At 54.1% G+C, this 12,412-nt stretch overlaps 1 protein-coding gene across 1 annotated transcript in view; it reads left to right on the top strand.

Moving 5' to 3' along the window:
- Nucleotides 1-12,412, top strand: part of MGAT5B (alpha-1,6-mannosylglycoprotein 6-beta-N-acetylglucosaminyltransferase B) — a 71,499-nt gene that overhangs the window by 1,066 nt on the left and 58,021 nt on the right. The window contains exon 4 of the mRNA XM_009637741.2: nucleotides 192-304. Coding sequence (XP_009636036.1) covers nucleotides 192-304 — 113 coding nt within the window. The remainder of the gene's footprint in view (nucleotides 1-191; nucleotides 305-12,412) is intronic.

Below are 12,412 nucleotides of genomic sequence, written 5' to 3'. Positions count from 1 at the left end.
GCCCCAGGGATGGAGCAGATGGGAAGGAGGCAGGGTTTGTCCTGGCTGCCTCTTCCAGACACCCCAAAACAAAGTGGCTCCTGCTGCTGTGCAGAAGGGTTACCCCAGGGGGGTGAAGGGTGGTGGGGCTGTCCCAGGAGTGAGCTGCTTCCTCGTCACACCTCGCTACAGCTCTGCTTTCCCTCCCACAGGATATTCGTGCTGGGCATTGGATTTTTCACCCTGTGCTTCCTCATGACGTCCCTGGGAGGGCAGTTCTCAGCCAAGCGCCTGGGGGACTCGCCCTTCACCATCCGGACCGAAGGTAGGCACAGCTCCGTGTTTGTGTGATGCTTGATGCCCCCCTTCCATGTGCATGGTCCAGCTCTGCTGATGAGCGCCAGGGATGCAGGGAGGCCAGTGCTTGGATGCCTCTTTTCCCGAGGCTCCCTCTTGAGCCATTTCAGGGATGTCAGGACAGCTCAGGATCCTGTTGGCCCTTCTTGCTGTGGCACGGGGCACTTTGCAGCCATCTGGCTAAATCCTGGCTGTGTTCATATCCAGAGGTGTAACAGGCACGGTGGGGACGTGTGGGTGCTGGAGTGTGGGTGCTGAGCCTGGCTCGCAGCAGAGGTATGGGAAAACACCAGTGACGGGGGCTGACTGGAGCAGACCTTCAGCTGCTGGTGGTGGCGTGGGTTGCGTGGGCTGCTCCTAGTCTGATGTGCGGAGGATTTGGCTCGGGTGGTTGGAGGGCTCAGTGGTTTTGGACAGTTTTGATCTGCAGGGAGTGGAAATTGTTCCTTATGGATGGGAAGATAAAAGGCCTTTGTGGTTTTGTGGAGGTACTGAAATGTAGAAGAGAAATACTCTGATTTTTAGCAAGCGTGCTTTCTGTTACATTTTTTTTTTTTTTTTAAACACCTTTTCTGGTGAGATGTGCAGTCAGCTGAGGAGACAGCCTCTGTGGTGGGAAGGTCGTGTCCTGCCCTTGCTCTGGGAGGACACTGCTGCACGGAACCGAGCTTTGCCCTGACTTTTCCTCTGCGGCCCCAGCCTGGAACAGCACAACTGAATTGCACAGAGGGGAGGGGAATGCCCAGCTTGAACTCCAGTGAGTGGGGTGAGATAGGCTTGGTCAGGCCACCGTGGTCTTCTCCTCCTCCGTACCAAAGGCGTGGAGGGATTTGAGCTGCCCAGCCTCGCCTGGAATGTGATTTTTGGGCAGTAAATCCTCTCTTTGTGGTGCTGGAAGACATGCTAGCGGCTTTCCTACAGAAGGAGAGGACTAAAGTGGTGGTTTCCCGAAGTCGGATGGTGCTTGTAAACTGCTCCGTTGGCTTTCAGAGAGATTAATGTGCAGCCTGCGGCAGCTGGCTCTGCTTTCTCCCCCGCGGATGGAGCACGCAGCGGCTGGCGTTTCTCCCCCCGTGCTCCCCTAATTGTTCCCATCACCAACTCCATTAAGTCCCTTCTCCAAGGGACTGGTGCTTGCCTGGCTGACCTCGGCCTGAGCTGGAGCAGGCTGTGGGATCCGTGCCTCTCGGTATTTTCTGCATGTTTTGCCGTGGTCAGAGTACCTGTCCCTGCGAGGAGGGTGAGTGCTGTGTTAATGTCCCTGTCCCCAAGCCAAGTGCAGCTCCCAGGACGCCTGGTTATAGGGGATTTCTTCCTTCTCGGGATGAGAAATGGCATGTGAGGAGGGTTGGCAGAAGCCCCCAGACCACTGCCTTCTCCAAACTTGGCTTTTGAGGAGATGGGTCCTGAAAAAAAAAGTTTCTGAGCTTGAAATAAGAGGTGCTGCTTGTTACAGCTGCCCTGTGTCCCGGGAGAGCCCCCGTGTCCCCAGGGAGTGTGCGGAGAACTGGAAGAAAGGCAAAGAGGGACTTGATTAACTGTGGGACCAGCCCGAGCTGAGAGGGGGCACTGGTTGTGCTGCAAACAGTAGCAAAGGTTTCCAGAAACCTGCAAAAGCCCCTGGTCCCATCCCAGAGGCGTTTAAGGTTGTGGTGAAACGATGGCAAAAAGACAGTTATTCAGCTTCTTTATCCCCTTTCTGGAAGCCTTGGAGTGGAATAGCCTTTCCCATCCTTATTCTTGTTATCAGTTTAACCCAGATTTTTGAGTCCGCTGATTCTCATCCTTGTTTACCAGGTGCAATGTCAGCACAGTCCTGGAGCTGCATTAAAAGAAACCTCCGCTATCAGGCTCTCGCACCTCTGAGTCCTCCACACTTAATGCTTTAGGTGACTAAATGAGGGTGTGTTCACCTTCTTGCAGCTCAGTTCCTGGTCGTGGGCCGCCTTGGCTCTGCTAAGGGTTTGCTGCCTTGCCGGCCAGCAGAGATACCCACTGCTTTGCTCGGAGGCTATGTGGGTCTGGATGTCGCTTCTGGCAAGAGCTGGTTGGTCTCATTTAAAGAGGAAAAAAAAAAAAAATTATGACCTAGGTCCTCTAATTTTTCAAGCTTTTGATCTCTTGGGTTTATAACTGGCTAAGGCAAATCCTGCTTTGTTAGGAAGCTCAGAAATTCAATGCCTTTATTTTAATTGGATGATTTATTTATTTTAATTGGATGAATTTTCCAAGCAAGGTATTGCATCCAGATGAATTGCTGCAAATTTGGCTATTGCTGTGTTTCTTGTTGGGAAAGATTTGGTTTGTTCATGGTCTCACACTTTTTTGAAACACAAAGCATCCTCACTCCTGTCTCTGGAGGAAGGATGCTGTTTTGGAAGAGGGTTATATTCTTTGTCCCCAGGACTTGGCAGGCAGAACCCGAGAGGCTTTTCCTAGATGTTTAACACAGGGTTCAGGCTGTTGGGGTTCAGCCTTTCCTGTGATACTGGTACGTAGGGACTGGCTGTCCCCCATGCTGGTGTAGCTGTTCTCAGCAGGGCTCCCTGCACACAGCTACGCAGGGTGAGAAACCCCAAAAGCAGAGCAGGACCAAGACCTCAGGGCGTGTACAAGACTGGAGCTGGATGGGAACTGGCCAGTGTCATTGCAGACCCCTCTCTGTCACCTTTGAAAGGTTGTGGCTGTTGGGGGAGGCTCTGATGGCTGGAAAATCCAACTGTTGCGCCCATAGAAAAAGGCAGGCGGGATGATGCACGCTGAGTGACCTCCCTGGTTCTACTCAGAAATAGGGAGTCAAAGCCTCTGGGAAGGTGGCGAGGTGGGGAAACGCCATCCTTGGAGACTTTCAAAACACATCTGGCTGGCGTGAGGCTGTGGGCAGCTTGGTCTGACCCCCAGGTCTGCTCTGCTTGAAGCAGGAGGTCGGGGAGGGGACTCCAGACATCCCTCCTGCATGGGGTGGTACTGAGCGGGCGCGGAGGAGCACTGAATGCACGTGGAAGATGGTGCGGGTTGGTGGGGACAGAAATGGATGTGCTTCTTACCAGTGCTGCCAAGTCTCCATAGGTCTGAATAACAAGCTGGCATTTAATTGACATGTGTTATGGGTCTCGAGGAAACCCATATTGTGGTTGTTGTTGCTGTTAAGTGCACAATGCTGGTGTGAAGATGAGCTCCAAGGAGCACGTTAATTTTGTTGGGCTGATTAGCTCTTGATGTAAGTAATGGTGGGAATTAGGCCGGTATTTGCACAAACTTGGACAGGTTCAGGGCCGTTGGCTTTGGAGGAGTTACTGGGTGTGTGGCCTGAGGTCTGCCATGCGTTGAAACCCAGGCTTGAATATCTCTTGGGACTGGGCTCCCAGTGTGAAACAAGTCTTATGGGGAGTGGCTGGGGGAGCTGGGGGTGTTCAGCCCGGAGAAGAGGAGGCTGAGGGGAGCCCTTATTGTTCCCTACAACTGCCTGACAGGAGGGGGGAGCCGGGGACGGGTCAGGCTCTGCTCCCAGGTAATGGGCGATGGGATGAGGGGAAACAGCCTCAAGTTGCGCCAGGGGAGGTTTAGGTTGGATATTGGGAAAAATTCCTTCACCAAAAGCATTGTCAAGCACTGGAAGGGGCTGCCCAGGGAAGGGGTCAAGTCCCTGACCCCAGAGGTATTTAAGAGACATCGAGATGTGGTGCTTAGGGACAGGGTTTAGTGGTGGACTTGGCAGTGCTGGGATAACAGTTGGACTTGATGATCTTAAAGGTATTTTCCAACCTAAATGATTCTATGATTCTGTAAGCCCTCTGGACTGCACTGGTGGTCCTGCCTGGGGAAGGAGCCCGGTCCCTGCTCCTGCTCTCCTCTCTGCATGGGCTCATCGAAGCGTTGGGTTTAATGGGCCCATTTGAGCATTATTCATTAATTGATTGATTTTCCATTGCAAGCTGGCAGCATCCTCTCCGCATACGCTCTGGGTGCGGGCCGCTCCACCAGCGTAGCAGTGTATTCAGTCGGGGGAGCGAGTGTCCACTCCTGCAGCCCTTCCCGGGGGCGATCCCGGCTTTTGTGGCTGCTCTGCTCCATGTTTCCCCGTGTCCTGCCGGGCTCAGCCGCAATGCTCTGCAAGCGAAGCTGCCCATGCGCTTAAATGCCTGCAGGGCTGGGGGGGCTGCAAAGAGCTGGGGGGGTTCCAGCCCAGCGCCCGAGCACTTAAAAATCATTTGCATCAGAGAAATCCTGTTGAATTGTGGATAAGTGGTAAAACCCACGGATCATGGTCCAGGCTTGGCTGGGGCTGTTCCTGTTTCTCCCCAAGTGTCCTGAGCAGTCCAGCACTAAAACTCGGACATAGCAATCCAAGGGGAACCGTATGAAAATGCCCCAGGCTTGCGCAGAGCTTCCTTGGCTCCCGCACTGTGCGAGGAGCTGATCAAAACCGAAATGAAGATAGATGTGAGGCAGGAGCATGAAAAGGAGAAATGGGTAGTGTCACAGTCCAAAAGCTAATCGCTTTTTATTTTTATATGTGAATCCCCTTCGCCGAGGCTCTCTCCGAAAGCCAAGTTTCTCAGTGTGTGCCAGAAATCATTCCTCAGATGGATTCTCTGCTTGGTGATTCGATGCAGCGGAGGCTTTGCGTCTTAATAATAAATAAAAAAAACCCTTCTGAAATACAAGTTATTTTATCCTAATCCGCTGCTGTCAAGTAAACACAGACAAAGGTTCCTTTGTTTTGAAATGGCCACCGAGAGAATTTGTTCTACAAACAAAGATCTAGATAAAAAAAGAGAACAGACAAGTCTATAAATTTTGAATGTGGGAGACGCTTTGGGAACGACTCTAGACTCGAGAGATTGAGTTTTCGGTGCCTCTTCTCTCCTTCTCTTTAGAATTTTATTTATTTATTTATTTATTTATTTATTTTCCCCAAGAGTCTTTCTTTTGAGCTGTCTCGGGTTGGGGGGATCCTGAGAATGCACCAAAATCTTTAATTGTGGTGCTTGCGGTGCGGCTGGGGAGGGATTTGGCAGCGGTCCCTCCGCCCATGGCCATGCCCCACTCTGGTTTCAGCAGTGGTGTACGTCCCGCTGGTGGAGCTCGCTGCTGCAGGGGATTAGCGGAGGAAAATAGGTTATTACGTGTTAAAACGTGATTAGATATGGCTGGAATATTGCCTGCAACTGCTGTAGCTAGTTTAAAAAATGGAAAGACTTCTGATTTCTCCTGCTGTTGATTCCTGTCTGGTAGGGTACGAGGTGCTGGAGGAATTTGCTGTGGGCCCAGGGGATGTGTAGGGCAGGTCCCAAAATGACTGGAGCTGAGCTCTGCCCACTCTGCGGGCTGCTGATTCTTGCAAGAGGGCACTGATTTAATTTCAGCTGACCTTGGTGGTCCTTGGACACTAGCGCTCTGGTTCATAGAGATACAGACACCTCCAGGCTCGGGGTCTGTGTGCTGCAACAGCAGTTCTCAGGCTGACTGAGGTCCTTGAATCCCGATGCCGTTGGGGAAGTGGTGGTTTGCTGAGCGCTGGAGTTGTGGTTTACTGTTCCCATAATTGTCTCTTCAACCTGGTTTCAACTGTTTCCTGCCTGGATGGGTACTCGGCTCGAGAGCTCAGCACCTGCATTTTCCCAGCCCAAAAGGAGCTCCCAACAGCATCTCCAGCTGGTTTCCTGTTGGCGACCATGATCCTGCGCTGTGTTTACTCAACCGCTTTGGGAACAGCGTCACTGGGGACAGGGGACGAGGGAAGAACAGGGGTGGGGGAGAGCTGACTTCAGAGTGCAAGCTGGAAAATGCACGTGAGCACGGGTGAAGCACGTCCTCTGCAAGTCTGTTGGACCTTGTCCTAGGTTGCTGCAATGTGGTTTGGGGTCTGATCTCCTCGGGGCTGCAGGATATGCGCCCTGATGGGATATTGTGGACTGGGGCAGGGGGGTTCCCCATCGACCTGATGTGCAGATAAAGCTGCCCAACACCACGGGGACATTCTGCAGCTGAGCAATGGTAACTGCCTGCAAATCTGTCTGGAGGTGGGCAGTGCACCAGCACCTGACGAGAGTTTCCTTGGTCTGTGGCACGGCAGAAACGCAGATGGCAGAAATGCAGCTTCCGCTGCAAAAGCCTCTGAGATTTTGTCCTTCACTTCTGTTTTGCAGGGAAAGAAAAATAAATGTGGAAAAGTTATGGAGAAAGCCTGCTGGGGAAGCCCCCCTTGCTGGGTTGGGGCATCCTGTCCTGGATGCTGGCTGTGGGTGAAGTGAGCAGCGCTGCTTTCTTGGGATGTCAGAATGTCTCTGGCTTTTGTTGGGGTACGGGAATCTTGGGAGAGGTCCAGCAGACAACGGCCAAGGCATGTTGTGCTGCAAATGGTGCTTAACATCACCTGGCAGAAATCCTGCCCTTCTCTCCCCAGACCCAGCACCCCTCCTGCATTCCAGCTCCTGGAGTGCTCTGCCTTTCCTGTGGCTGTTGCTTGCTTCAACTCCTGGAGTCTGACCTGTTTGATGGAAGGAATTGCTTTAATGAACGCAGAAGAAGAGAGAGAGGGAGGTTGTTTTGGGCTGCCCATCACAGCTGGATGCTTTGGTGTTCGTGGCTGTTTCTCTCCAGAACAGGGATGATGGTGGAGGGGGGCAGAGGAGTGGGAATTGTGCTGCAAAAGATAAAGCTGAAGGTTGCTCAGGGGTTTGTAGGGCATCTCTGCTGTTTCAGAGTCATAGTAGCATGAAGCGGTGGGATCTCGTATTAGTTCAATCCCTTCAATGGCTCCCTGAGGAGCAGAGCAAAGAGGCCAAATAGAAATGTGAGAGACTACGTGATCTTCTTGGAGGGGTCCTTTGCTCCCGCTTCTGTTGCTGCTGGGTTTCCTTCTGCTCCGGCAGCATCCCAGCTGGGCTGGCGTGGCCGGGTACCATTGCCCTTTGTTCTCACGGAGGATGCAGAAAGGTCAAGCTCAGATTTGCTAACGATCAGAGTGAGCTTGAATAGCCCTGTCATCCTCCCTTGCAGTCGGCGTGCAGGAGGGGAGGAGGAGGAGGTCTGTGTGCATGATCCTGACCCACTGCATACCCTCTGCGTACGGCTGATTGCGAGGGAGGACGGCAGAGGAGGGGACGGCTGGGCTCTGCCTGCGAGGTCCTGGCTGTAGTGCGATGCTGCTCAGCCCTAAGGAGCTTTAAAGCAAAACACAGATGTGTTCATCCTCCCATCCTGGTTCCCTCTCTCTTGGGAAAGGTAGTTTCTGGACCCATTTGCAAACTTGGGTCGCTGCCACTTGTGACAGATCCCAATCTGCTCCTCAGTTATTTCTCCTTGGCAGAGCACACACTTCTGACAGGAGCTCGAGTTGGGCAAAATACCCCAAAGTTGCTTTATGGCTTTGAGAGCTGGTTTGCTTACCTGAACCTGCTGGAGAGAGCACCCAGGAGAGAGAGCTTGGGCTGCTGCCTCCATGAGACCTGAGGCACAGAGGTGCGGTTCCAGGGATGCTCGTGGCTCCCTTTGCTTGCAAAAAGTCACAAGAGTTACAAATTTTTCTTGTTGCCTTCAATGCACGGTGAAGGCGACAGGAGAACCAGTTGCAGAGTCTCATGTAACCAAGTGTCGGTGATGGGGGGGCATGGGCAGAGCAGGGGGGCGGAACGGGGCAGACGCTGCTGTGCAAACTCAGCGCTAATTATTCCCTGTTTCTTCCTGAATGAGTTATAACCCTCTCCCGGGCTGCTTGTGGCTATGTTTTTATGTCTGCCGAGCAGCTCAGGGTAAGCGTCTGCAGCAGCTCGGCAGCGTGGCTCACCGGGCGGCGCAGGCAGCAGCCAGGATGCTTGTCCAGGTGGGGGGATGAGGGCGTTCTCACGATCTGGATCCAGAACTTGCTTATGCAAACCCCTCTCCAAGGGCAGCTGGAGTCTTCCCTCTCGATCCCCCTCTTCCCGCAGCGCCTGCGAGGCCGTTTGCTGGGGTGTGTCCCTAGGTCCCTCTGCAGAGGGTGCGGGTAAGCAGGTGCCTGTCACCTCCCTGGCACCAGCTGGGATCCTGCATGTCCCCAGTTTTGCTGCTGCAGCATCCAGAGCTGGGTTTGAGCCTCCGGGAGCCTGTGGGCCGCTGGAGGGGTGCCAGCCAGAGGAGACCCGTGGGGCAGAGCGTGCTGGGCAGCTCTTCAGTGCCTGGGGCTGGTTTCCAGCCTCACTGCGTCTGTCCCACCCAAAGCCGCTCCAAGCAGCCTCGGGGGCTGGAGCAGCCAGCTGATGCTGGAAGAAGTTGCCTGGCCAGTGCCAAGCTGAGCTGGCTGGTACTGGGAGTGCTTCCTTGGCGAGGAGCTGTAGTGGGGAAGATGGGCTTTTGCTTTTTCCTCTCCCGTGGAAGTGCTGGGGCAGTGGGGCCGGCTCTCTGGCTTGCCCGGAGATGCTGTGCTCTGGCAGCTCCCGCTGCTCGGGACCCTTTTCTCTCTTCCTCGTTGTGCAAGCATCAGTGGGGAGGAGGGAGTTAATGGAGACCCCAAGGCAAGGCAGAGCTGGGATGCGGTGTGAGGGCTCTCTGCCTCTCCCTGGCCTCCCTCCCTGTCGGCTTCTGCCAGATGCTGGGCTGATCCAGGGGCTCTTTTAAGTGGATAATGCCGCACACAGCAGCAATGAGGACTTATTCTGCTCTTCCTGTTGAGTTTGGGGAGGCTTCTTTAATGACAGGTTACAGCGGTGCTCTGTGTTGAGGAATGGCTGTTGGCGATGGTGGTGGGTGCTGCTGGGAGCAACTGTGGGTGCTGGCTGCACCCCATGCAGCACCCCGGGGTGCCCTGCGGGGCCGGGGCAAGAGGCTGCTGCTGGTGCCAGGGTGGCAGCACAGGGGTGTCCTCAATCTGCATTCTTTCAATTTTTTTTTTTTTTTTTGGAGCAGACCAGTGCATTGCCTGGGTGGAGAAAGCAGTGGTTGATAAAAAGCGCGTGTCCTCTCCTGTGCCTGCTCCCCGTTTGGGTCCCGGAGCGCTGCATCCCCTGTGGTGAACGTGCACAGTGCTCCCTTCTCCAACCCACGATCGGGAAGGGCGTTTAAAGTGGAAATGTAAAACTTTACTGCTCTTGTTAAATCGCTGTTGTAGGCAGGGAAACGGGTGCTGTTAAAGTAAGGAAAATCAAGGCATCCGTGGGGGCTGCACGTGACACCAGGGGTTGCCCAGTTCTGCAGGGATGTGCTGGGGGAGTAAAATGCAGATTGGCGCTTTGCAGAGCGAAGAGGGGTAATAAGAATTGTAAGGGCTACCATAGTAGCAGTTAAGGCTTAATCCACCCTGGGGACATGTCTCTTACTGAAGAAGTGCCTGTTTGATACAATTGCTGCTCAGAATTGGATGCCTGCAGGCTTAAAAAGGCGGGGGGGCGGGGGGGAAGCCACCAAACTTACTGGAAGATGGAAGTGTAAATTCACAAGTCTTGAAGTGGTGGAGCAGAGATGAGGATCTCCGTGCAGCGAGGTGTGCTGGCCCCTTCCCTGCTGCTGCCGTGTAGGCGGAGGGAGGAGCAGCATCCCGCCGGCCCCGGTACTCTGTTAATTCCATAAGCAGCGACTCCCAGGGAATGATTAAATCAATTAATTGATTTTCTATAGCTCATAAGGAAGTCAAATGGCATTTCCATCAACCTGTGATGAGCAAACACCCCACCATGGCCAGGAGGAATGTTAATGGCTCTTTATGCTTTTATTATCCCTTTTCACTCCTAAATCAAAATTCATCCTGTGCCCGGGAGGCAGCAGGTACTTCAGAAAATAAAACTAGCACAGTGGGAACCATAGCAGCTGCTGTAAAAGCTAGTTTTTCCCACTGATTTATTTGTTGCTCTGGCCTAAACGAGAGACATGGGCTCGGTTCAGCTTGGGCAGAGATTAGCTGAGGCTTGTCCCGCGGTTCTGCCAATGCCCCCAGCTCCCCTGGGCTCTGCTTTGGGCTGCTGCCCCACTCTGCTGCTGCTGGAAGGATCTGGCTGCCAGGCTTGGTGGAGGCTGATGGGTTTGGAGGAAGGGGATGATTTATTCACCCCTGGAACACAGAGTGGCAGGATGCCCAGCACTGTTTGGCCAATATTTTTGGCTGAAGAAAAAAATGGTAATAATTTTGGAAGTGTTAAATTAGTGAGTTCTTGCTGTTTCTGAAACATACCACTTTAGGGCAGCTGTAAGTAAGGCTGTGGGCTCGAGCACTGGATGTGTGGAGCCAGAGGAGCGATGGTGGTGCTGAGCCTTCTGAAGCCTTCCTCCGGCTGGTCTTGGGGAGTGCAAACGCCAAGTCGGATCCGTCCTCTGCTCCAGGGGTTCGGGCTGATTTCCTGCAATCCTTGGGGCATTGGCTCCTGATAATACAATTTTCCCCAGGTTAGCAACAGGGGCGGTTAGGAGAACAACTGGTTGAGTTAAATGCCGATGCCCTTGGAGCAATGCCTCTCTTGTAAGGACCAAGAACTGAAGTAAGGGTTGGTGATGGAGGGGGGGTTCCTGGCTCACGGACCCGTGGAGCCGCTCTGGGGCTGCACTTCCACCGTGGGACCAGTGTGTGCTGCTCCTTGCCTGGAGCTGGGGGTCCTGGCTGCAAACCCAGGGTCCAGATTTGCCCCCAGTGCCACCTGGGCTTTGCTACCAGCAACTGCCCTTGAGCGAGCCCTGTGCCGGAACCCTTGTGTTTTAGGAAGCAATTTAAAATCGATGTTAATCTTGTAGTTTGAAAGCCTTGCCTGCAGTGTGAGGTGTTTGGACCACTGCAGAACAGCTTAAAATGCAATTTAAGATAGTGCTGGCTGGCAATAGAGGAGCAACCAAAAATACCCTGCTGGTACTTCTAAAAAAAAAAAAAAAAAAAAAAAAAGTGAGAGAGGGATGAGAAGGGGGAAAAAGATGGGATTAATAGAGTAAAATAAGTAAATAAAAGCTGAACTGCAGCTTGTGCTGGGGTTGTTCCTATCAGTCTCCTCTTCCCCAGCTGCTCCCCCAGCCCATCTCCTGGGACTGCTGGGGAGAGGACGAGATGGCCCAGCTCATTTTGCTTGGAGACTGATGGCTTGTGGCAGGACTTGTGGGACTGTCCCCATGCCCCCCCAGGGAACATTGGCTCTCTGGTGTGTGTTTGGGGGGCAAGGAGCAAGAAAAGTTGGGGGCAAGAGCCCCTGTGCTCTCCCTTGCCGTAATGGAATGCTCCTGTCTGTGAATGTAAGTGTCTATTTGTATTGCTCAGCTTCCTGCCTTTTCTTATTTATATGGAAATAGGGAGCGAACATGTGTTAGGGCTGCGATGGAGCGCTGCTGTCTGCTCTTACAGGCATCTGCCTTTGGGTGGGGGGCAAGGGGAGCTGGTTGGGGTGCAGAAGCAGGCTGAGTTTGGGGTCCTGCAGCTGAAGGGCTGCCCCGAGGGAGGGAGTGAGACCCTGGACCCAGTAGGGTTGGTGTGGGGACACCAGGCTGGCACTCCCCGTCCATGCCATGTACAGGCTGGAGGGGAACTGGTGGGACCTTGGGTGGAGGCTGAAGGTTGCTTGGGACCTCCCCATAGGCTCTCTCTAACCAACTTCCCCCGTGAAACCTAGCGCAGCATCACCCTCCCAGGGGGCATTGCCCTCCTGGGGGAGGATGGGGCTGCCAAAGTCCAGCGGAGGTACGGCTCATCGCTCCTGAAGCCATGGGCAGCACGGGAGAGCAGAGCCCAAGGATGTGGCTTTGCTGTGGCTGTCCAGGAGCAGCGCGGGCAGAGCAGTGCTGGGCCGTAGGGGTAGCACGGTGCTTGCGGGAGCTATTTATAGGGCCAAAGGGGGTTGCTTCCCATCTGCTTGGTGCTGTTTTGGGCAACCTGCATGCCACGGCACAGCTGGCGCTCGCTTTCAGCTGGGGAACTTCTGCAGCACATCGGTCCCCCTGCTGCGGTGTCTTGCCCCCAGGCACTGCTGGCATGCGGGGGGCTGTAGGAAAGCTGGGGGGGGTCTCTCGAGCCCATGGCAGGGTTGCAATTGCTGCTATTGCACGGCTACGTGAGCAGAGCCCTGGGGCAGCTCCTGCCTGGCTGGGTTGTGGCACGTGGGCGCCCGGCCCCGCGGCCCGGGGGCCG

The sequence above is a fragment of the Egretta garzetta genome, unplaced genomic scaffold, assembly GCF_000687185.1.
Source record: "Egretta garzetta isolate BGI_Z169 unplaced genomic scaffold, ASM68718v1 scaffold34, whole genome shotgun sequence".
NCBI classification, from domain to species: Eukaryota; Metazoa; Chordata; class Aves; order Pelecaniformes; family Ardeidae; genus Egretta; species Egretta garzetta.
The sequence above is the reverse complement of the archived record's forward strand: the minus strand, read 5'-3'. Positions and strand labels throughout refer to the sequence as shown.